The sequence below is a fragment of the Bos indicus x Bos taurus genome, chromosome 2, assembly GCF_003369695.1.
Source record: "Bos indicus x Bos taurus breed Angus x Brahman F1 hybrid chromosome 2, Bos_hybrid_MaternalHap_v2.0, whole genome shotgun sequence".
NCBI classification, from domain to species: Eukaryota; Metazoa; Chordata; class Mammalia; order Artiodactyla; family Bovidae; genus Bos; species Bos indicus x Bos taurus.
In genome coordinates this window covers 80,750,537-80,775,927 of record NC_040077.1, presented here as the reverse complement: position 1 = coordinate 80,775,927, position 25,391 = coordinate 80,750,537, and the positions used below count along the sequence as shown (strand labels likewise).

The 25,391-nt window shown below is 36.8% G+C and overlaps 1 protein-coding gene across 1 annotated transcript in view; it reads left to right on the top strand.

The window, feature by feature from the left end:
* The first annotated feature begins 1,174 nt into the window (after positions 1-1,174).
* TMEFF2 (transmembrane protein with EGF like and two follistatin like domains 2) overlaps positions 1,175-25,391 on the top strand; it is a 277,909-nt gene continuing 253,692 nt past the window's right edge. The window contains exons 1-4 of the mRNA XM_027563245.1: positions 1,175-1,770; positions 4,075-4,184; positions 12,777-12,906; positions 20,013-20,039. Coding sequence (XP_027419046.1) covers positions 1,599-1,770; positions 4,075-4,184; positions 12,777-12,906; positions 20,013-20,039 — 439 coding nt within the window. The 5' untranslated portion in view covers positions 1,175-1,598. The remainder of the gene's footprint in view (positions 1,771-4,074; positions 4,185-12,776; positions 12,907-20,012; positions 20,040-25,391) is intronic.

The window sequence follows — 25,391 nt, the reverse complement described above, 5'->3', positions numbered from 1 at the left end:
CCATTAGGCTAGAGTGTTGTCTAACTGCGTGAAGAATGCAGCAGACGAAAGGCGGATCTCACCACGCCGTTTGCCGGCGCTGGTTGGGGCCGGAGAATGAAAGGCGCAGAACCAGAGACTCGCCGAATGAGACCTCCTTGCCACCTCCAGGTCACTGGAGAGCGGGTAGAGACCCGCGTAAAGCTCCGAGGACTACTACCCGCGCCGCCGAAGGGAGCTGCTCTTCTCAGACGCCGCAACCCGCGGATGCGCCTGGCAGTCCGCCGTGGCTGATGCAGAGAGCAGCCTTTCCTTCCTCCTTCTGACCGCTTGTCCCAACCCATCCTGACCTCCGAAACACATTTGCCCTCACCTCCCAGGCAGCCACACAGACTCCCGGCTGGAGAAGAGTGTGCGGTGGGGAGAGGGCTTTCAAACCTCCAGCTCCTTGGGTAGACTCGGGGTTTCAGGGGGCCAGGGAAGGGAGTAGAGAGAGAAGCGAGCTGGGAGAGCCTGGCTGGCTGGTTGAGGCAGCTTGGCGAACAGCCTTAGGTTCGCAGGCTTCTGTGGGAACGGCTGCTGCTTCCAGGCCAGCCGGAGCTGTTCTCACACCACCGCCTCTCACCCTCTCCTGCTTCCTGCTACTCCCTAGAGAAACGTCCGTGGGCTCTCCGCGGCGATATTCCCAGCCTGTATCCCGTCACAGCCAGGAGGCGCGCTCCTGTACGCTGGAGCGCCGGGCGCCAGCAGGACGCCCTCTCTTCGGTGCCCGCTTTCCCCTCTCCTGTCTGCTGCGACCGCTCCTTGGCCATCTCCACCCTCGCCAGCTCCAGCTCCGAGAGACGCCACCCAGCCGCGGCGGGCGCTAGAAGCCCGGGGTCACGCACGGAAGAGGAGCACTAGATCTGACCCAGCGCTCGGTAGGGGGCGTCCTGGGGCAGAGAGTGAAACAGCAGGTGGTATTTAAAGGTGAGGGAGTCGCCTGCCCTGCAGCCCGCAATTCTCACTCGAGCCATCCCCGCCTTGCCCCACTCGGGCCAGCGCCTGGTGAGCTAGCCCATCTGTGGCATCCGCCGTCGTCTCCTCCTAGCACCTCCTCGCCGACCCCTCCCTCCCGGGACCTGCATCCCGCTCAGCCAATCAACGCCCGACTGCCAGTTCCCACGTGATCCCGGGCGGGCTAAGGACCTGCTGCTTCCCAAACGCCAGAGGGATGCGGGCAGCAGAGCGCGAGAGGCGGCTGCTAGGCTGCAGGGCGCTTTGACTCTCCATCCACCCAGCCTCTTTGGGCTCCTCTGGTCTGCTCTCTTGACTTCGGTCTCCTCTTGCTGTCCTGGCTTGCCAGAGCCCTCTGCTTATGGCAGCAGCTTCCCGCGTCCCCGGCGCAGCTTTTCCGTGGACGACCCTCTCGCTCCCGGGGCTGAGCCGGGTCACTGGATGTTGCTGAAACTCTGGAGATCATGCGCGGGTTTGGTTACTGCTTCCCCGTCAGGTGCCACTGCCACCGCCGCCGCCTTTGCTGCCGCCGTCCGCGGGATGCTCAGTAGCCCGCTGCCTGACCCCCGCGATCTTGTATTCTCCCGAAGCCGTTTGCTGCTGCAGAGTTACGCGAACTAGTCATGGTGCTGTGGGAGTCCCCGCGGCAGTGCAGCAGCTGGACACTTTGTGAGGGCTTTTGCTGGCTGCTGCTGCTGCCGGTGATGCTGCTCATCGTAGCCCGCCCGGTAAAGCTCGCAGCTTTCCCTACCTCCTTAAGTGACTGCCAAACGCCCACCGGCTGGAACTGCTCTGGTAAGTCCGAAACCCCAGCCCCCGACCTCTTAGCCCCGCAGAGGAAACGCGCTGTTTCCGGCACAGACCAACCTACCCAAGTGCTTCTCCCCAGCTCCTCCGCTCCAGCGCTCCCAAACCGTGAGACCACCGACCTCCACCCAGAGGAGAACTGTTCCAGGCCGTTAAGGAAAGGGGAGGGGGTCCTGAGGGGGCGGTGCACAGGAAGTGCAGGTAAAGGAACCTTTGCATCCTTGCACTTAAATTAGCTGCGGAGATTTTAAGAAATAGTAAACGAGGTTTTGTGGATTCATTTAAAAGAGGACCAGTCCTTGAAGAAACATTAAATCAGAACCTTTTCTATCACTAAAGAAAGAAGTCTAGCTGAAACCAGAGAGAAACAACTTTAGGAGACAGAACGAACGAGAAAGCAATAAATCAAACGGTGACTGCAGGGGAAACATTGATTACTAGCAAAAGTACCATGAGAGTGCACTTGTCTGGCATTCAAGACCGGGTCACACAAATTCTAGAGGATCTTGGGTTTCCAAGACATTCATTTTCTCTCTCTCAGCCCCTCTACCCCCCTCCCCCACTCGCATACACAGCGCCTTCTCTACTTGGCTGCAAAAGACGTTCTTTTTGCATCACGGAGATGCCTCCCTCTTGCCTCTCCTAGTTCCTAAATGGTCGAAGGAAGTTGAGACAAGAATCTTTCGTCCGTCTCCCAGGCCAGGGTGGGTATAACCAAGGCCCCACAGGCTCACCCATAGGCGGGCGGAGGGCGGAACCGACCCGAGTGGGCGCCGGCTCCTCCATTTCTGGGCAGGCTTCCTTGGAGTGCGTCAGGCGCTCTTCTTGCTTGCTTGGGTCCCTTCAGAGTCTGAATGCGAGAGCTTGGCAAGCTTGGTTCTGCTAAAGTCTCTAATTAAATAGGAACCGAGGATAGGAGTTGCTGCACTGTTCGAGTAGCTTCGCCTTTCATCATGACAGCTCATAACTACCGGCGCGATTGTGGTGTTTTGGGCATTTTAAACTCCATTAGCATGCCTGGATATTGTCCCCTAGGTCTGGTCTGTTCTAGTTTTAGCCAGTGTGTATGTAATTTTTCATCTCCTGTATATATAATTCTGCCGAAGTTGAATCTAGCTCTGAATAAAGTGGCTTTTAGGGATGTATGCGAGCTGAAGTGTATGTAACTTTGGAGAAGAGAGAATGACCAACTGTAACTCATAGGATAAAAGAATATGCCATGCTGGGTAGTGACTGGTGTAAATTCCATGAGGAAAATTATTATACATCATGTGGCTTGTGCTTTATAAAGACAAGTTGAAATTTGTAACCCTGTTAGATTTGGGTCAATATATTGCCTTTGTTCTGTTTTGGGGAATTTCTAAATTTGGCATTTTCATAAAGCTAAACATGTTTTCTTTAACTTCCTCATGGCTCATGCATGCACTTTGCAGGTACCTAATCACTTTTTAGGTGCTTTACCATAGGAATATTAAGTAACCTGCCAAATCAATTATTTGAAATGTTGATAGATTTGTAACCCAACATGACTAGTTTGTTTCATCCCTAGCTATGGTACTGTTTTAGGAAATAACTAACTTAAATATGAAATTGGGGATGACAGTTAAGAAATTCATTATTACCAGATACCTAACAGGGATTTGCAGAAACTAAAGAAAATAAACTGGTTTTCTGGGCAGATTAGCAAGAACCTGTATCCCCTCTACCCCTGTTAACTTGGAGGTGATCAATCTTCGTTTGAGTCAGACAGACCATCAGAAAAAACACTGTGCCTGTTTATCTTTATTATTGGAGCTTTGTTTCCTCTTTGTCTGGAGAAATTCCAAATAAGGGGTTGTTGCAGATCTTAAAGCAAAAGAATGATTAAAAATGGAAGAATAATGAAAGGACATTCTGAGACCATCACCAACTCTTTTCTAAAATGTGAAGTCTGAGGGTCATAAACTGTAGTCTACTTAATGAGAAAAAATAATGAAACTATGAAGCAATGTTAAATATTCACTTACCACTGCCAATATTAACCCAAACTAAAATAAAATAGCATTATCAAAAAAAAAAAAAAAAAGAATATTCAAAGACAACTGACTAGAAAAGAATTGTGAAAGAGAAACTAGTATTAATCACTTAACTAGAATTTTTTTGGGGGGTTATCAGTAAAAAATGACCTTGTAGTACAGCTGTGGTTGTTGGAACTAAAATTTAGGGCAATTCTTTTAAAGCTTAAAGATATTTCTTTTGTTGTTGTTCAAGTCTGTAACATTTAATGACTGGCATGTTCTTTTTAAATTTGAGGTTATGATGACAGAGAAAATGATCTCTTCCTCTGTGACACTAACACCTGTAAATTTGATGGTGAATGTTTAAGAATTGGAGACACTGTGACATGCGTCTGTCAGTTCAAGGTAAGAAATCTCATATTTGCATCTTCTAATTTACTAATGACACTGCAAAGCAGAGATCTTCTTTTACAGCCCATCACTTGGCAATTTATAGCTATGCAAGCTAAGAGGAAAGCTGGCATCAAACAAAAGTACTGGCAAGAGAGCCAACTGATGTCAAAAAGACACAGCTTTTTGGAGAAATGTATGTGCCATAGTTATAAATGCCACTGGAGGTAGAAAGCTTCAGGTTGTCCTTTTGGTGTATCAACAGAAAAGTAGGTTTCTGTGCTCCTTATAACATGCATACTATAAGTCAACGTAATAGCCAAAATTGTTGTTGGATTGAAAGTGCGGGTTTATACTTTTGTTCTGTTGATTGAGGCTATCTTCTTTGGATCATAGTGCTCTGTTTTAATGGTATTGGGTTTTATTATTTTGGCAATCTAGTTGAGTTTTTAAATGAACTCCTTATCAATGTGACTTCCAAACTACTGTGGTAGTTTGGAAATCATGACACTTATTAGTACTTGCCAACTTTTCATGGATACCACATTCAATTACAATTCCTAGGAATCTGAAAGAATGCAAATAAACAAAAGTCATTTCATAAACGAGGAAAATGTGCTTTGCCTAATGTTAAAAGCATAAATAAAAATTAAAAGAGAGATTTCCCAGTGATGTTATCAAAACTGGATTATTAGTATTTTTTAAAGATAGAGCTCAATCTCATAATTATAGTCATCATCTAACAAATGCTTTCTACCATGTGAATGTTAAAACTTTTCTCTTTCAATATGTTTTTTATAATTCAAGTATTTATAGATGCTTACTGATATCTTAAAGTGTTATTGAACTACTTTTTATAATACACATGAAATCTAAGATAAGTTTCAATCAGAAAATATTCCCGTTAAGGAAGCTATATACTGGGGATAGGGAAAACTTTTCCAAGGTTGTAAGTAAAATTTGAAAAAAAAAAAATCAAAAAGGATATAAAACAAATCAAATATTAGAACTCAAATTCAAGTCTAAAATTTGTTATAGTTCAGTGGTCACTCAGTATCCACTCAGTATCCATAGGTCACTCAGTATCCATCACCACAACTACCAAAATCCGAGGATGCTCAAGTCCCTTATATAAAATTATGTATAATTTATATATAACTATGCACATCCTCATGTACACTTTGTCATCTCTAGATTATTTATTATATAATATATAGACAATGTAAACATTGTAAATACAAAGTAAGTACAAATTAGTTGCTGGTAAGTGGCATATTCAAGTTTTGCTGTTTAGAATTCTATGGAATGTTTTCTCTTGAATATTTTCGCTCTGAAGTTGATTGAATCTGTGGATGTTGAAGCCCCAGATTTGGAGGGCCAACTGTATGTAATATTTAGAATTGTTGATGAAATTTAAATATTTTAGATTAATATCACCTCCCAGTGATAGAAGGGAATTCACATTTAAATATGGTTTGAATGGCTTATAAATAAGCTAAAAACTTCTCGGACATTATTTTTTTCTTTCTAAGAAAATTAGTAAACAGCTGACACTTGTACAGTGCACCACCACCCGGTAGGTATGCCTTGCTGTGCCCACACTATAGTCTTTAAACCAGGCTAGAGTATTGGAAACATGCATGCATGTTTAATATTCATGCAATACCAATTTCTAAGGTCTCCAGCCATACTGAACAATTTAATTATGTTCTCTCAGTGAACTACTTGAGAGATATGGAGCATAAGAACCCTGCAAGTCATACTTTCCCCAAGCGTTAACTGAGGGGAAAATAAGTTGGATAAGTTATTAATTAAAAGCCCACAGGATTTTGTCAATTTTTTTTCTTTTCAGTTTGTAATTCCCAGAAATATGTCTTATTTTCGTAACCAAGGGTAGACATAAGATATGAACCCATGAACGATATAAAATGAACCAAGAAGAATGTTCCTCAAATGGAAAGCCATAAGTATAACAAGATTTCACCAAGAGGCAAAAAAAAAAGGAGTTCATAAAATTAAAAATGGATGCATGCTACTAAAAGAAAACGTATAATTTTCTTTTTAAAGAAATTGTGTTCAGTTTTCAGGTTGCACAAAGGGTTTTAGTAAAACTTTTGTCAACAAAGATATTTATGTTTTTTATGCATTTGGCTAGCCAGTTACATTTGTCATTAATTTAGATAATTGTTAAGTGGGATAGATTGCAGGGGACAGGGCTAGGGGAGTGAATGCAAGTTTGAATTAGAAACCAAAATGTAAATTTTCTTTTCCTAATGTCTGTAGCATTTTAAATTTACTACTAGATTACTGCTGCTATTAGTTTGTGCTTTGCAATAGTTGTCAGTCTGTCAGGTGAAAATAAACATTTCCCTAGTGGAAAATTTAGACTCTGCACGTACCAGGAATATAGAGTGGCTGAATTAAGTTCAAGATCAAAGAAAATGTACAAGTTGTGAAAAGAAAAATAGATAAGATATTTTAAGCTAGGAGTATCTTGACTCAGTATTTCCAATACTTTCAAATGAATTTGAGAATTTTTTCTGTTTTGCTCAGTCTGATGAAAAAGGCAGATATCCTGAAAAATCCATTTTCCTATATACTGTTCTAGATCAGCTTAAGTCATCTACTCTATTTCTCCTGATTTCAGATACAAGTCCAAATTCTTCTATTCAAAATGGGATGCAAACTATGGTTTCTGGCTGAGAGATAAACTTCAAAGAGTATTGGGTATATGTGTGTGTAATCGATGTTTTCCAGTTTGAATTACTATTGGAACATTAAGGTGAACAAATATTTATCTTCACCTCTCTTAGATGATTTGTAATAATCATATTCTACCATTCAAACATGTTATCTCATTTATTTCTCATATCTGAGTGAGGTAATTATTTTTTCCTCCTTTTACAGATGAGATTAAGGCTCACAAATATAAATAACTTACAACTAAGTGGTGATCCTACAGCAAGAATCTATGTCCTTTGACACAACATCTAATTTTTTTCTAGGACATTATGTTGTTGTTTAGTCACTGTGCATGAGATTTTCCAGGCAACAATGCTGGAGTGGTTTGCCATTTCCTTCTCCAGGGGATCTTCCTGACCCAGGGATAGAACCTCTGTCTCCTGCATTGGCAGGCATTGGCAGGCATATTCTTTAGTGCTGAGCCATTAGGGAAGCCCATATGCAAATAAAAACATTAATAAGAACAACAAAAGTGCCAATTTATTATACACAACTTGATATCAAAAATAGTACAACTAATTCTTAGATGATGATATGAGTTCCATAAATAGTATGCAATCTCATGCATCTTTCCTTGCTCTCTGCATACCAAATGGTATCCTGGTCATTCTGGTAAATAACCATGGGATGAAAATGTAGAGACAGTGGATGGACAAAAGGCTGGCTGGCTGGATGGATGGATGAATGGATAAAAGAAGGAAGAGAGGAAGTAAAGAAGTCACAGATGCATCTATTCATAGATACTACTGATCATATCAATTAATATATAATGATCAATGATCACTTTATAATTTAAAAATATTGTGAAGCCTTATGTTTTACAAATATCATTTAATTTGATTGTTTTCATTTAACAAGTTACGCCCTAGATCTGCAATAGTTCCAGTAACTAGAATTGTAGAACAAATTGCCCAGAACTTAGTGGCTCAAAACAATGAACATTTATTTTGCTCATGAATCTGCAGTTGGACAGGGTTTAATGGAAGCATCTCATCTCTGCTCCTCTTGGCATTAGCTGAGCAGGAGAGGGAACTCAAAGGCTTGGTTCTGTACTCCTCTCAGGACTCACTCATATATTGGACTGTTAACTGGGGACTTTGGTCCTTCTCCATATAGATCCCTCTGTTTGGATTAGTTTGGCCTTCCCCATAGTACAGTGGCTGGGTTTAAAGGGCAAGCGAGCATCCAGAGAGTGAGAAAGAGCCAGGTAGAGGCTACATCCTTTAATGACCTAGCCTCAGAAGTGATATGAGTCACTTTTACCATAGTCACAGGCCTGCCCACTTGTTTAAAATCATAAAATAGTTCCACATGAAAAAACGTAGTCACAGAGAAGTAAAAGTTACCTATGGAATGATCAAAGAATTGGGACATATGCAGGTTTTTTTATCTCTTGCTTTTTTGGAAGAGAAACGTGCCATATCCTAAACCATTATTCCTAAGCCTTTGACAAGTGGGAATATAACAGAATTCACTTAACATCTGTGGAGCGCCTTCTACATGCCAGACTAGGGAAGGTGCTGACAATATATAAAATACAAGTTATGCATAGCTCCTAGATGCTGAAATCTCAGTTAAAAGAAATTCTTATTAATCAAACAAGCAATAGATCATATGAAAAACTTCTCACATGAATTTTTTCTTCATTTGTAGCAAAACAAATTCCATATATTCTAGAGCATCAAGTCATTGAATTCACTGGTGTAACATGTTGCTGCTTTCTTAAGCAATGTGGAAATTTTGGAACAAAATCATTCACTGAAAAACACAAAGTTGGAAAATAAACTTAAGATTTTTAAAACATCTGAAGGAAAGCAGAATCACTTTTCCCCTGAGAGGAAGTTTGGACAACACATACATTTATGAGCTTAACCATCTGGGCTTGAGTCTTGTTTTTCTCTCCTACCAGCCAACAATGTGGCCTTTAGCACGTCACCTAACATCTGAATCTGTCCCTTCCTCTGAAACTGAGCAATATTCATGGTTACCACTAAAAAATATATATAGTTTCAAAATTAGGCATATTTTAATGTAGTAGTAAGCTCATTTTTATACTTAGGGTTAGCCTGTTTTCCTTTATTTTTCCACTTTTAGACATGCATGCCTTGGTGTCCATGTTAGATGGTAACTCTGCTAGTTAAAGTATATATCATGAAAGACAAATAATTTACATTTCTTTTTATAAATGAATATTCCAAAGCATTTTGAAACATGACTCAGTTAATCCTCCCAAATGCCCCAGTTAACCATTTCAAATGGGAGAACTGAGCTATAAACTTGTTAAATATTTTATTGCTGAGTGATATACACAAGGTCCTACACTCAGAAATGGGAGAATATGGGACGAGACTTCCACTTCTAAGCCTTAGTGATTTAGAGTATACTTCCTCCGTGTGTTATTCATTTTAATGAGTGCAAGTCATGTTACTAAGGGCCAAAAACAGCGTGCTGATAATCTACAGTTAAGCTCTTTTCAACTCCATACAAATCTCCCTTTTGGCTTGTGCATGGAACTTGGCAGCTCTGTTTTTAGCACTGTTCACATTTGGCTTACTCCATCCCTCAGAAGTGGCATATGAGCACTTTATCAGTTTATTTCGTATTTTGAGATGCATATCAGCATTGTGTACTAGCACTTGACAGAGATAATAAATACTTCCTACCCCTCACTCCCCATCTACTGACTATATCTGAATAATCTACAGAAGTAGATGAAAAGGATAAATAGAGAAATTCTAGGGATTACAAAGAAGAAAATGTGGATCCAGATCATCTACACACAAAATATTGTAACCAGGGTTGGAGATGAAGATTAAAAGGTAACCCAGAACAAGAATGCTAGGACACAAGCATGAGGAACTAACTAGCCCAGCCATTTGCAGTAATTATGACTCTCATCTGCCTACTGAAAGGGTCAGCAAGTCTACTGACTATGTTACCAACTGTTCACTTTTTCTGGTCTGTCTTCCATGTTCTCAGTAGTCTTAGTGGGTCCTCGTAGATCCTCCCTACATTGTCCTGATCCTGAACACAGCCCATTTATCAAACACTGGTCCATCCACCTGCCTCCCTGGTCACAGTTCTGACATCAGCACCATGCACATGTATTTGATGTCAGTGCTGTTTATTGGAAAACTTAACTCTTTACTGACATTTTTTAATTGCCTTTTTTTTCCAGTAGGGATAAAAATGTTCAGTTTTATGGTGGGTCAATTTTCAGGTGTATGTATATTTGGAAAGTGAGTTGCCTATTGAATTAAAATCCTCATGAGTGAAAAGTTCCTATCAAAATGTTTTCAAATATAATAATGTAGATACCCTGAGTCAATGAGCCATATTATGTAACTATGGAAAGGAATAGAAACTTCCAGAATAACTAGACAAGAAACTAGAAATAAAGATTTAAAAAATATGTCATATTTAAAATATTTCAATCTAATCATATTTAAATAATTTTTAAATAGATATAATTTGGTGTCTATATTACCTTGTTAGCAGTTATGGTGACTATGTGTCATACAATTTGAATATACTATTCGGAGAATACTACGTAACTATTAGTGAAAAATTATATTTAAGTTTTTCAATAACAGATGCAAAGTCAGACTCAAAAAATTTTCATTTCAGAGAACATTGTGTTATATCATTTAAAAAATGGTTTGAATCTATTATTACATAATGGCAAAGGGTAAGAGCTAAATGGTTGATTAGAAAAGGAAGTACAGATATATTAAGAAAATAGAGTGAGAAAATGAACCTCAGGTTTATCATCAGATTTTTAAAATTTTTTTTTACTTTACAATATTGTATTGGTTTTGCCATACATCAACATGCATCCACCATGGGTGTACACGTGTTCCCCATCCTGAGCCCCCCTCCCACCTCCCTCCCTATACCATCCCTCTGGGTCATCCCAGTGCACCAGCCCCAAGCATCCTGTATCCTGCATCGAACCTGGACTGGCGATTCATTTCTTATATGATATTATACATGTTTTAATGCCATTCTCCCAAATCAACCCCCCTCCCTCTACCGCAGAGTCCAAAAGACTGTTCTACACATCTGTGTCTCTTTTGCTGTCTCGCATACAGGGTTGTCATTACCATCCTTCTAAATTCCATATATATGCGTTAGTATACTGTATTGGTGTTTTTATTTCTGGCTTACTTCACTCTGTATGATAGGCTCCAGTTTCATCCACCTCTTTAGAACTGATTCAAATGTATTCTTTTTAATGGCTGAGTAATACTCCATTGTGTATATGTACCACAGCATTCTTATCCATTCGTCTGCTGATGGACATCTAGGTTGCTTCCATGTCCTGGCTATTATAAACAGTGCTGCAATGAACATTGAGGTACACGTGTCTCTTTCAATTCTGGTTTCCTCGGTGTGTATGCCCAGCAGTGGGATTGCTGGGTCATATGGCAGTTCTATTTCCAGTTTTTTTAAGGAATCTCCACACTGTTCTCCATAGTGGCTCTACTAGTTTGCATTCCCACCAACAATGTAAGAGGGTTCCCTTTTCTCCACACCCTCTCCAGCATTTATTGCTTGTAGACTTTTGGATCGCAGCCATTCTGACTGGCGTGAAATGGTACCTCATTGTGGTTTTGATTTGCATTTCTCTGATAATGAGTGATGTCGAGCATCTTTTCATGTGTTTGTTAGCCATCTGTACATCATCAGATTATAACCGTGTTTAAAATTTGTTCTTTTGCATAAAAATCCTTGAGTTGAATTTAACTTTTGAGAGATTTTTAGAAATATTATTATAAAGATGAAAACCCTAGCCATTTCGCTAAATCATTGGTTTACTTTATATGTTATGAATTAGCAGATCAAAAATCCAAGTATTTTAATAAGAACTAGAAAACAGAAAAGCATTTTCACATGCATGTATATACATGATTTGCCTTACTGTACTTAATTTCTGGCATGGGTAGGTATTTATAAATAATTGTCCTGATCATTACATTTGTTATAGTTAAACAATGTAGCCCATCAGTAGTAGTAATCATGAGATAATCATATCACTGGTGTAATTAGCAGGTATAGAACACAGCCAAGTATCTCTAAGGCCTTAGAGTGTGATTGTGCTGTAATGAGCATACCCTGTAGGTTGCCTGATTTCCATTATAAAATGTGCACATTTTTGGAAGGAAATTGTTTTAAAATGAACTTTTCATTTTATGAAATATACATTAATACTCAGACTTTTGAATAGTCAATCAAGTTAACATATGGTTCAGTAGTTGACTTTTTTTCTGTATTACATAGTCTGTTGTTTCTTTCTATACTGTATCTCTGTCAATATCCAATGATATAAAGATATATGAAACTTTAATTAGGAATTCAGATGTCTTATCCAAATATTTAAGAATTTGTAAAGATTCAAATTCAACAGAGGAACAACATACTAAAGAGTAACTGAGTTCTTTGGCATTTCAGCTATATACTTCTGCTCCAAAAACAGATAGACACTATTTTTGAATAGCTAGAATGTCATAACATGTTCTTATTTTTTCTACCAAGCCAGATGGGTATCAGAAAAAAAAGTAAATAATATTGATACTTTTGTTGTTATATCTTTTTATTATTTCTTGTCCTATCACTTTCTTGGATTTTCCTGATTTAGCAGCTGATTTTCCCCCATCTGAATCAGATGACCATTTGGCTTACTGGACATTGCTTTTGTATATCTTTGACTGATATTCTTACAAGGTCAAAGACTTGCTGGATACAATGGGGATCACTGAAAATGAAGACAAGTGCTATCTTTCGTAAATGATGGTTTCTGTTCGAGATGTCAGAGGTACGTAAACTCCAGTACTAACCACAGGCTTACCTCTGTGTCCTCCCCAGTGCAACAGTGACTATGTGCCTGTGTGTGGTTCCAATGGGGAGAGCTATCAGAATGAGTGTTATCTGCGGCAGGCTGCGTGCAAACAGCAGAGTGAGATACTGGTGGTGTCTGAAGGATCCTGTGCCACAGGTATGTATGTGATCCTGATGACGCCTGAAAACCTTTGGAATGGATTCTGAATCCAAAACCATGTCTTGCTTTTCCTGTTGTGTCCTGTTTATTATTATCCAGATAAATAATTAAGACTATATATTGGCTAGGCAAGCCTCTTATACTTTTGTATCAAGCATGCATTATTCCTGTTCTATGTCTCTTTACATTTCAAGTTATTTCTGGAAGAAAGATAAATCTACCATAAGGATGTTGGTAGATTTTAATACATCTATTATTTAATGAAGTACAGACATTGAATAACAATTAGAAATCTAGATTGACTGCTCAGCTGCCAAATATATAGAAAGTAATCTATGCAGGAATAAATTTTGTTTGTTTGATTGTTTATAACAATAGGATTGTTTGCTGGAGGACAGGCAGTTTGCAGATTTGGATTTGAAGGTTAAGATGTGCCTAATCTTAGCAGCTCTACAAAATGCTGTTCTTAACACTGAGCAGATTACATTGAAGAATATATTGGGGATGAACATGACTTCTAAAGACAGCTGTCCTTTCTAGAACCACTAGTGAGCCTGGGATCCCACAAAACTTTTTAGTCATACTGTACCAAGAATGCTCTAAAGCAAGTAAGGACAAAGAGCACCTTCTTGTGCTCTTTAGTTTTTCAGGTTTTCCTTCTGCGTACAATGGTTATTAGAGCTGAATAGTATTACAAGAAGAGAGAAAAAACAAGAAGAAAAAAGCCCAACTTGATAAACCAGTGCTATAAAATGAAGCTGAATTTTCAGGTTAGGCTTGACATTAAAATCACATATATTAAAGAAACTTTAGTATCCTTTGAAATTTATTCCTAATGGCAAATAAGCATCTTTCTGTGAGTCATAATTTCAGAGGAATTTGATGATACAAGCATATTTAAGGAAAATAATAATTATATATTATTATTATCATTAAAATGATATATCTGTTTTTCTTCAAAAAAGGAAATATAGAATAATGTCAAGAAAGGTCTATTTTATTGAAAAGTCCCTCTTAGATAACACTATGAAATTATATTAAAAATCATGTGTATGGTGGCTGGAGCAGAGTGGTATGAGCAAAGAAACAGTCTCATATTCTTTAAAAAAAGATTATCTTAGGCCTATTGATTGTTAGTAGTGGATAATACTGTTCCAGTTTGCACTGGAACTACCAAAGTTTCTAAGAATTAGCAGAAAAAAAGGTATCTTTCCTTGTGAACAATGACATAGGCTCTTGGGTTCTGGTTTTTAAGTAGTTTTTTCTCCTATTTGATTCTTTGTCTGACAATGTGGATGTCCTTCCTGCAAGGGTGAGTGAGAGGCAAGTTGGATTGGTGCACCATTTTCTTGTTTTCTGGGGCTAACAGATCATTGCCACTTGGACCATCTTTCTCAGTAGGAAAAGAGGAGGACCACCATGTTACTCCTAGAGTAAGCATGGGAAAAATAGAAAGACAAGGAGCAAACTAATTATAAAAAATCAATCCATCATAGCTACTGAAAAATGACACTTTAGGACAAATGGAATAGGAAAAAAGGAACTTCTTACTCTCAGAACCAGGAATATGTAGGCAAATGCTAGAGTACTAAGGAACGGATTTACTCATTCAAAATCATGTAGGATATCTGTCCGTCTGTGACAATAAGCAATGAAGATCAGTGGGTAGTCATAATAAGCAATCATGGAGTTATGGTTTGGTTAACAATGTTGGGTAGAAAAATCTCTGTTGCTTACTTGCCAACCTCCAGGTTTTTGTCAGCACATGCAATCACGTTCTTTTGATTCATTCATTTATTCAGTTCTAGTCCCTAATTTATTGGTTATACTATGAAAATACTTAACCAAGTAGAACATTTAATCACAATTGAGTAACCCATCCCTAGCTTATTCACAGACTTAAATTTCTACAGGATTTAATTAGTAAGTCGGTCTTGCTGAATGCATCTTCCATTGACGTGTAAATATAAGAGTTTTGATCTGAATAATGATGGAGGGACCAAAGTAATTTTGATTAACCAGGTCTGACTAAATAAATTGGAGTTCTGACTTTTGATCTAAAAGAGATTCTTATTTTCTTCATAGATTTTGCATCGTTTGACATTGAATGGATATGGCAAGTTGTGGTTTCTAAGAATAAAAGGCAGTAGAAGATTTATATTGATACTAAAATATAAAAATATAAACATAAAACATATTAAAAATAACTTTATATTTATTACATTACGTTGAATTTACAAATCATTTTTTATCTGGAAAATGGTTTCCTGTTGAGCAGTCTGCTCAATAGCCTCACTGTCAGTTTCTCTTTTTTGCCTTATAAGAAATGTTTTGACTAAGAGTATAGATTCAGGTCCAATAACATGGCTTCTTTTCTTAGGTTTCTCTTTCACTAATAAGGCTTTAGTAGGCTACTTGTCTCTGATTTGCCAAGATGAATCATTTTATAGCAAAGAACCATTAAAGCTTCCCATCATGATTTTATAATGATGCCTTGACTTGTCATTGTTATTGTTCACTTGCTGAGTTGTGTCTAATTCCTTGTGACCCCATGGACTGCAGCACTCTGGGCTTCCCTGTCCTTCACTATCTCCCAGAGTCTGCTCAGACTCAGTGTCCATTGAGTCAGTGATGCCTTAGAACCATCTCATCCTCTGTCAATCCCCTTCTCTTCCTTACCCTCAATCTTTCCCAGCATTAGAGTCTTTTCCAGTGAATTAGCCCTTCACATCAGGTGGCCAAAGTATTGGAGCTTGAACTTTAACATCAGTCCTGCCAATGAATATTCAGGACTGATTTCCTTTAGGACTGACTGGTTGGATCTTCTTGCTATCCACGTGACTCTCAAGAGTCCTCTCCAGCATCACAGGTTGAAAGCATCAGTTCTTTGGCACTCAGCTTGCTTTATGGTCCAACTCTCACTTCTGTAAATGACTACTGGAAAAGTCATAACTTTGACTATATGAACTTTTGTTGGCAGAGTGATGTTTCTGCTTTTTAATACACTGTCTAGGTTTGTCATAGCTTTTCTTCCAAGCAGCAAGTGTCTTTTAATTTTGTGGATGCAGTCACCATATACAGTGAATTTGGAGCCCAAGAAAATAAAGTCTGTCACTGTTTCCATTGTTTCCCCATCTATTTGTCATGAAGTGATGTGATTGGGTGCCATGATCTTAATTTTTTTTGTTTAAATGTTGAGTTTTAAGCCCGCTTTTTCACTCTCCTCTTATACTGTCATGAAGAAGCTCTTTAGTTCCTCTTCACTTTCTGCCATTAGAGTGGTATCATGTGTTTATCTGAGGTTATTGATATTTCTCCCAGCAATCTTGGTTCCAGCTTGTGAGTCATCTAACCTGGCATGTCACATGATACACTTTGCATAGACGTTAAATAAGTGAAGTGACAATATACAGCTTTGACATACTCCTTTCCCAATTTGGAATCAGTTTATTGTTCCATGTCCAGTTTTAGCTGTTGCTTTTGACCTGCATACAAGTTTTGCAGGAGGCAAGTAAGTGGTCTGGTATTCCCATCTATTGAAGAATATTTTAGTTTGTTGTGATCCACATAGTCAAAGGCTTTAGTGTAGTCTATGAAGCAGAAGTAGATGTTTTTTCTGGAATCCCTTTGCTTTTTCTATGATCCAGCAGATGTTGGCAATTTGACCTCTGGTTCCTCTGCCTTTTCTAAAACCAGCTTGAACATCTGGAAGTTCTTGTTTTACGTACTGCTGGAGCCTAACTTGAAGGATTTTGAGCATTATTTTGCTAGCATGTGAAATGAATGCAATTACATGGTAGTTTGAGCATTATTTGGAATTGCCTTTCTTTGGGGTTAGATTGAAAACTGACCTGTTCCAGTCCTCTGGCCATTGATGAGTTTTGCAAATTTACTGACATATTGAATGCAGCACTCTAACAGCATCATCTTTTAGGATTTGAAATAGCTCAGCTGGAATTCCATCACCTTCACTAGCTTTGTTTGTAGTAATGTTTCCTAAGGCTCACTTGACTTAACTTAAGGCCATGTCTTAAGTGACCTTTTTTTTTTTTTTCAGTCTATTCCTCTATCTTCACTAGCTACTTAATTTGGCTCAAATCAAACACAAATGTTCTTAAGGATCATGCCCCTTGAATTTTTAGAAACATATGTGGGTAATACAAGCCAAAATACTACTGCCATTTTTCTTGATTTTCTCCAGCTATATGTATTTAATAGAAAACATATAGATGAATAGGCAAGATGTTCACTCAAATTTTTAATTATTATGTTCCAGACACAGTGATAAGCATTTAAAATGTGCCATTGTGCAGTTATCCTCAAAGTAGTCCAGTAGGATAGACATTACCCATTGATTAGAGGACCAATAAGCTTAGAATGGTTGAATAATATTCCTAATGTTATCCAATGAGTATGTTTGGAGTTTGGAATCCATCAGCTTTTATTCATTTCCTCTTAGGTGTATATATATGTAGGGAGCTGAATAAGACATGGTTCTTGATTTAAAGATGTTTACACTCTTAGTGGAAAAGAATAAGAAGCTATATACATACAACTAAAACAAAGGTAGACTGTATAAATGCTACAATAATACAACCTGTTATTAACTTCTGATGATTTTATAAGTAATTTTATAACTTAAGCTTTCAAATTAATTCAAATAAAGTCAGTTAAAATTCTAGCTGTGAAAAGATACAAAAAGTAGACTTTAGCAACTTTGACCATTCAAGCACTGTCCTGTCCAAAAGTGATTGCTCTGTGTCTTAGGACTCAGTTCAGTTGACAGGACTATTTTCCTGCTATTGAGATGAATGCATCAGCCTTTTTTCCTCTATTCTCTTAAACCAGTCAAATTGAATAATTAGCATCCTTATTTGAGTCTACATTTACCAAGAGTGGTTTTAATTATGAAATTTTTTTACCAATTAACTTGCCTTTAAGGGAAGGATCAGATCAGATCAGATCAGTCGCTCAGTCGTGTCCAACTCTTTGCGACCCCATGAATCGCAGCACACCAGGCCTCCCTGTCCATCACCAACTCCCAGAGTTCACTGAGACTCATGTCCATGGAGTCAGTGATGCCATCCAGCCATTTCGTCCTCTGTCGTCCCCTTCTCCTCCTGCCCCCAATCCCTCCCAGCATCAGAGTCTTTTCCAATGAGTCAGCTCTTCGCATGAGGTGGCCAAAGGGAAGGATAGGCTGACCCAAAGACTTTCTCCTTAGTCATGTAAGCAGTTAATGGCTTGAGGCTTTGATTTAATAAAATATTAACTCTTATGGATATGTTAGTCTGGGTATCCACCAAGGCTGACAATTCAAAACAGCTGCTCCTTCATGACAGTGCTAATGTCTAACATAATGACAAGGAGAATTATTGGCAAGGCATTCATTCTTCCCTGTGTCAGTCTTCTATAGATTTTCATACATCATGCCTCTATGAGTGCTTTTCAATAAAGTGTCATTGAGGCAAGCAAGTAGAGGTAGTATTTTATTTTAATTGGTCTAAAACAACAAACACAAATTCATAAACATGGCATTTGATATGGCTCTTGAAATCTGGCTGAGAATTCAGTGTAAAATGAAGGCCAGTAAGACAAAGAATATCAGTATTAGTATACCAATATTAGTCTTATTTCCCATTATTAACATTAAAAATACATAGCCAAATGTATTTAGAATGGAAGGAAGTAGGGGGAGGCAGAAGGAAGGTGATGTCTCCACTTAACAGGTAGAAGCAAATGGAGACTCAATGGTTTTGACTCCAACTGAAGGCAATGGCACCCCACTCCAGTACTGCTGCCTGGAAAATCCCATGGATGGAGGAGCCTGGTAGGCTGCAGTCCATGGGTTCGCTGAGGGTCGCACACGACTGAGCGACTTCACTTTCACTTTTCACTTTCATGCATTGGAGAAGGAAATGGCACCCCACTCCAGTCCTGCCTGGAGAATCCCAGGGGTTGGGGAGCCTGGTGGGCTGCCATCTATGGGGTCACACAGAGTCAGACACGACTGAAGTGACTTAGCAGCAGCAACCAGTCCATCCTAAAGGAGATCAGTCCTGGGTGTTCATTGTAAGGACTGATGCTGAAGCTGAAACTCCAATACTTTGGCCACCTCATGCAAAGAGTTGACTCATTGGAAAAGACCCTGATGCTGGGAGAAATTAGGAGCAGAAGGAGAAGGGGATGACAGAGGATGAGATGGCTGGATGGCATCACTGACTCAATGGACATGAGTCTGGGTAAACTCCAGGAGTTGGTGATAGACAGGGAGGCCTGGCATGCTGCGGTTCATGGGGTCGCAAAGAGTCAGACACGACTGAGCGACTGAACTGAACTAAACTGAATAAATTGAGTGTTTCTGGGAAATGAGTTGTCAGAAATTGACAACTTTCCCAAGTTGTAATTATGTGAGAGGGAGGGGAAAGGACTGGAGTAAAAGGAAGGCAGAGAGAGGTTATTGTCTTCTCTGCCAACATCACCTAGGGTATAGCCAATTTTAGTCACAAAGGCAAACCTGAAGCTCACCCTTTTGGATTTCAAAAACAGTAGATGCTGTTTATACAGATAGACTCTTCCAGAGTTGTGGTATTTGGAAAACGTATTAGCTCTTATATAAAAAGATATTCATCTTTAAACAGTTTTTTCCTTTGTAATATAATGTACAAGAATATAAGCCTTAATTATGAGTATTTGCCACAAGTCTTAGACTACTTAATTTCTAAATCTCAGTGTTTGTTATAAACATCTTGTTTTTAATTTTTTTGTTAATGGCATCATATTCATATTGACTAAAATAAAAATGAGAATTTTTACATAGTCAAATTTGAGAATTAATTCCAAAGCTAGATAATACATTGTTCATGAAATTTAAGATGAAAATAATAGAGAATTTATTTTATAAGCTATATTATAGATATTAAATTACATTGATATGAGAGTTTTTCAGATTAAATATTAGTAATTTTTCAATTATATTAATATATAATGGAGAAAGTATTTATTTTAAATTTATTTTATTTTGGATTTAATTTAAAAGTTTATAAATATTTTTTGAATATGTTTTTTAAGCTAAAACAAATTACTTCCTTTTTTCCTCCCAGATGCAGGATCAGGATCTGGAGATGGAGGTAGGAGTTGCCTTTTTATATATTGAAAGATTTACATGTGGATGTTACTTGTGGATATTTACTTATGTATTTTTCCTTACATATGTCTAAGACGAATTCACATTTTGCATTTTAGGAAAGGGAAAACTAAAAACAAAATCATTCTTCTTATTAAATAAATGTGTATACCATATAAATTATTTTATAATTTATGAATCATTCTTAAGAACTTTTTCCATCTAATATTCCTATTCATTTATATATTTGTGTTTGAATTGACTTTGAGATAAACCTGCATAACAGAACTTCATAATAAGCCTCCAAGCATATTTGGCAGGACAGAAAACTCATAGAAAATCATTTAAATATTGGTTTTTTAAAAATACATAATTACAAGGTATTAATACTATTACATACATAGCTATTATGTAAACAGGAACATAATTATCAAATTAATAGTTTGAAACTGAAGGAGCTTTAGTTCATTAAAGAAAAATGAAAAAAATAAATTTAAGCCAGTGAAAATAAGTGTCTTTACTTCTTTGATTAAATTAATCTATAGTTATTTTTACTAACACAAGATATATGTTTTCATGATTTAGTTGTGTGTTTAAAGAAGTATATGAGATAGGCAGAAACTTTCAAAATTTTATATGATACACTTGCTGCCAAATAAGATTTTACTTATGGATTGAACCTTCATTGTAAATTTCCCAAAATGCTTTTCCAGTTGAAATTCAAACAAAATTCTATCTTTATTTACTACAAGAAAAAATAGAAACAACTAAATATAATTTCAACAAGAATACTGAAAAGAGAATGAATAAAAACATAAACATTCTCTCAGGACCTTGCTTAAGTTATATAAAATGATTAAATGCATGTTTCTATTAAACTTTAGTTTTTAATGAAGAATTTGATAAAAGATGAGGAAAGAAGATGTTGGAGTCAGGAAAGTCAAATTCTACTGCTTACCTTATCTGGTTTGGGCAGCAAGTTAGATTTATCAAGTCAAAGGCTTAACTAGTTCAAATAAGCAACACCCAGAGAATAAAATTAGAGCAGCATATTGGAGGACAATTTTTTTTCATAAAGACTGAAATTGAATAGGAGTCATGATTCAGTACCATGAGAGTATGAATTTATTTCCATACCACATGACATTAGACAGTCATTTGATGTTAAGATAATCTTACTATTTCTAAGAAATTATTTTTTCCTCTGGCTGATTAATATAATATTCCTAAGAAAATTTCCCTGTAAGTTTTGGAAAGATGAGCTTCTAAGATCAAGCAAACTTTAAAGAGAAAAAGGAAAAAAGTTTTTTGAGTAGATATTTCACTATCAGAATATTAAGAAATCCATCAGTTTGTTAAAATGTCAATTTTGGAAGGGAGCAGTTCTATGAAAAATTTCTGTATTATTTCCCAGCTATTTAGTTTTTATGTGTAGTCTACTTAATTTGAAAGATATTATATTGTTTCAACTGTTCCACTCTTCACACATCTTATTAATTTTTTGGCATCTTTAAAAACAAAACAGAATTATCTTCGTTGCTCCTTTTGTTAAAGCACCATGGTATACTTTTTTCTAGTTGAGTCTTTTCCTCATGTCATACATCATTTCATCATTTTTTCAATAATAAGGTGTAACGGGTGTATCAGATACTTATTGCCAGTTTTTCCTTCATTGTATTTAGCACATGCAATTGACAGTAAAGTCAACCTCACTCTTCCTTGTTGAACTCTAGACTGAAATATTAGGTTCATTATTTTTTCCTGTGATCTGTATAAGGTGATTTTTTAAAGGAAATCACTTTAATTTCATGAATAAGACATTTATAACTTAAATTTCATATACTTGTTGCAGACTATATTCCTTTGTTTTATCTCCTTTTAAAAAATTTCTCTACCTTTCAATTATATGTGCTTTATATTAACTTGGAGGAAAAATAAACAAAACAACTTCTTAAGAGATAATTGCTTTGGGAAGAAAATAAAAGCATATAGGGCCCATTTAATTCTGAGCTGTATTCTTTATAAAGAGTTGTTTTTCTGAAAGTTGTGGTAAATGAGTATTTACTCCTAGCTGTTTGCTTTATTTTTAGTCAGAGACTCAATAATTTTTGTTTTGTTTTGTTTTTGCTAAATTTATTTTTTCTAGTCTATGTGTTCTTTGCTCTGAAATACGAATGGTTTTAATTTTCCATATTTTTTTAACTTTAGTACAAAATGATAGAAAGCTTAATAACGAGAACCTAAAAGCATAGTTTAGAATGATCTGCACAATTCTAGTTCACATATCGATTGGATTATATGGAAAACATATTTGACTTGCTACCTCTGCTATATAAAGGACGGACTTGCTCCTTTTTCTGACCGAGTTCCTGTTACCAAGATATCTAGAAGAGCCAGAATCAGTTCCCTTTGAATTAACCAAAAGTGATTGAATTACCTATTATTGTTTGGTTAATCCAACAGTCCTAGTTAGTGATTGTCCTAACAAGTCTCTATAGGATGTATTCTCAATAACATGTATTTGGTTAATAATCAAGACATCTTTGTAAGCACTTTGGATAGTTAATGGTTATTTTTCTAATTTCATTTAACAAAAGTTAATATACTTCCCAAATGTAGTGCATTGATCTGAATAGTGAAGTGAACGATTTTATTTGGAAAACACACATGTGTGACTATCATAAATGACATGGTTAAATCAAATCCAAATCCAAAACACTTTATAAATACATAAGGTTTTACTTTTTTAGATTATCCTACATTCTTAAACAAATAAATATTAGTATTGAATATTAGACCTGATTTTTTTAAATTAAGTTTAACTTACTTGCACAAGGGTGTATCTATCATTTATTGCACTTGAGGAAACATTTTTACAGTATAAAAGAGATCTAAATGTTTCATAAAATTTATGCTAATTTGTTTTTGTATGTTTTATAGAAGGTTTAACTATCTTTAACTATTAATCTATTTATGTATTAAGGAAACATTAATATAAAGAATAATCCTGTGTTATTAGTTTTGAGTGAGAGACCAGTTGTCTATGGAATTCTCTGTTTTCAAGCAAAATGTTTAGTTGAAAAGGCATTTTAATCAAATAACCTTTTGGACAGACTCATACTTAAAAAAAAATTCAAGTTAAACTATAATTAGCTATATATGTGTCTGATAGAAAGGTAATATGTAGTAGAGTGTGGATAAAATTCCAAAGAATTTCAAAAAGTAGTAAAAAGAAAGGGGTTGGTGTTTCAAGTACTTATATATATGGAGATAATGTTGTAAATAAGAAAACGGGTGTGTGTAGGAGGGATAATAACATCTTCTCCACCCACGGACTTCCTTAAGCAACAAACACTGCACTGTGAAAGAAGTATTAAAGGAGCCTCTTCTCAAAATCTAGGGCTGTGTGGGTGCTTAAGGGATAATTTTTAACACCTGCTTTTATTTCACAGTCTTTCAGTCATATTATAAGATAAGACCATGAATATTTTCCATTAAGCTTAACATATATTTCTGGATTAACTAGACTTCTGACAGATTCCTAAAAACAAAAACAAGTCCTGTAAAATAAAAAGTACATTTTAACTATCAAAAGAATGATAAACATATTATCCTGTTAAAAGTCTGGAAGAATTCATGATTAAATTTTAATAACATCTTATGGGAAGTTGTATGATAATGTCTATAGAAACAAAATGTCTCTAAGAGATACAACATAGATGCAATGGGTATATTTTTAATTCATGAGGTAAAATGAAGCTCTGGGGCTTCATACAACTTATACAATTAAATACTTTTAAGAGAATTCTTTAATAATTTAATCAAGAGATTAATGTCAGATATGTACAGCAACATATCAAATTAAATTTATATCCATTTGTTGTAGAAAGCCTGATTTTTGTTTTAATAATCCAGATAATGGCTATTATGATTAATTTAATGCACAAAATCAGTTATGCTGTGTTTTATTTAATGCAAAATTGTCCTATGCAGATTATCTTTGTATAATTTTACTTGGATGTACATAATTAAGACATTTATGTTGTATATACTTTGGCTAGAACAAGAAATATTTACATCACAACAAACTGTAGACCCTAGGCTGTTTCTGATCATGTAGATTGCTAAAAACCAGAAAACAGTGTTATAACAAGTTTGAGAACTGAAAATTAATTTTTTAAAAATTCTTAGATTTCTAATGTGGATTTGATGATATTCAGGAATTACACTGAATTGAACAAGTCTCCTATCACCTGGGGACCATAACAAGGTTTCTGGAGCTCTGAAGCTGAATATGACATAGTTCTTTATACTCAAGGAGATTAACATGTAAATTCTTTTCTTAGCAAGCAATGGGAAAATTATGATTCTAATTATCAAAAGAGAAATAATCCCCTGTAGAAATAAAATGTTAAGTATACTGTAAATAACAAGGAACTGAATGTTCATTCCATAAAATATTCTTATATCAGGTTAAGTAATTTTTTCTCCCATGTTGCTATACCAGTTCCCTTTCTTGATCTCAATCTGTACCTCTCCACCTTATTGTCATAGTCAAGTTCTGGCAAACAGTGTGCCTTGCCATGTGTTTTCTCCACTGGGTACACATTACAGCCAAAGTCTGACAGGCATCAGTTGTCAGCAACCTCATCTGGAATACTGATTAATTTAAAAATTCTACCCTGTACGCAAAGTTTGAGATTTTTCCATGGCAATACATACAAGGAGGAAGCAGAAACTGCTCTTGCTTTTGCTGTTCTACACCTTAGAGCTGCTGTTCTGCCTAGAGATGAGTTTATAGACATCTGAACCACAGATGAAATATATCTCAGGTTTTCATGGAGTAGAATCCATTTTGCTTCCTCTATAGCTCAAAGAAAACCAATATTGTGATGGAGTGATGAAATAGAGGTAGGATGAATGAAGATAGTGGATAACGAAAATGGAAAAACAAAACCAGCAAACAAAAGGAGGGAAACAAAGTGAGAATGATGGAAAATGAAAAGGGACAACAAAACTTTGTTACCAACATATCTTCACATATGACTACCTTCTTAAAAATAAAAATAACTTTCTTTTTTTAGTAGAATGATAATAATTGACTGAATTTCCAGAGAAGATTGCTTGGGGATGTGAAATGGATGCCACAATATTTTCTTTTTCTGAATCACTTATATGGATTTCTAAAACCTATATCTAGGAAAGTAAATGTAATCATTATGTACAGTGTGATAGACATGGCTTTGGGCTAAGAATCTGGAGATTTGTGTTCTAAATTTTTAATTGTCTTAAAATGCCTTTTTGAGTCTCAAATGCCTATTTGAGTTTACTTGCAAACTCCTTGGAGATTCATTTA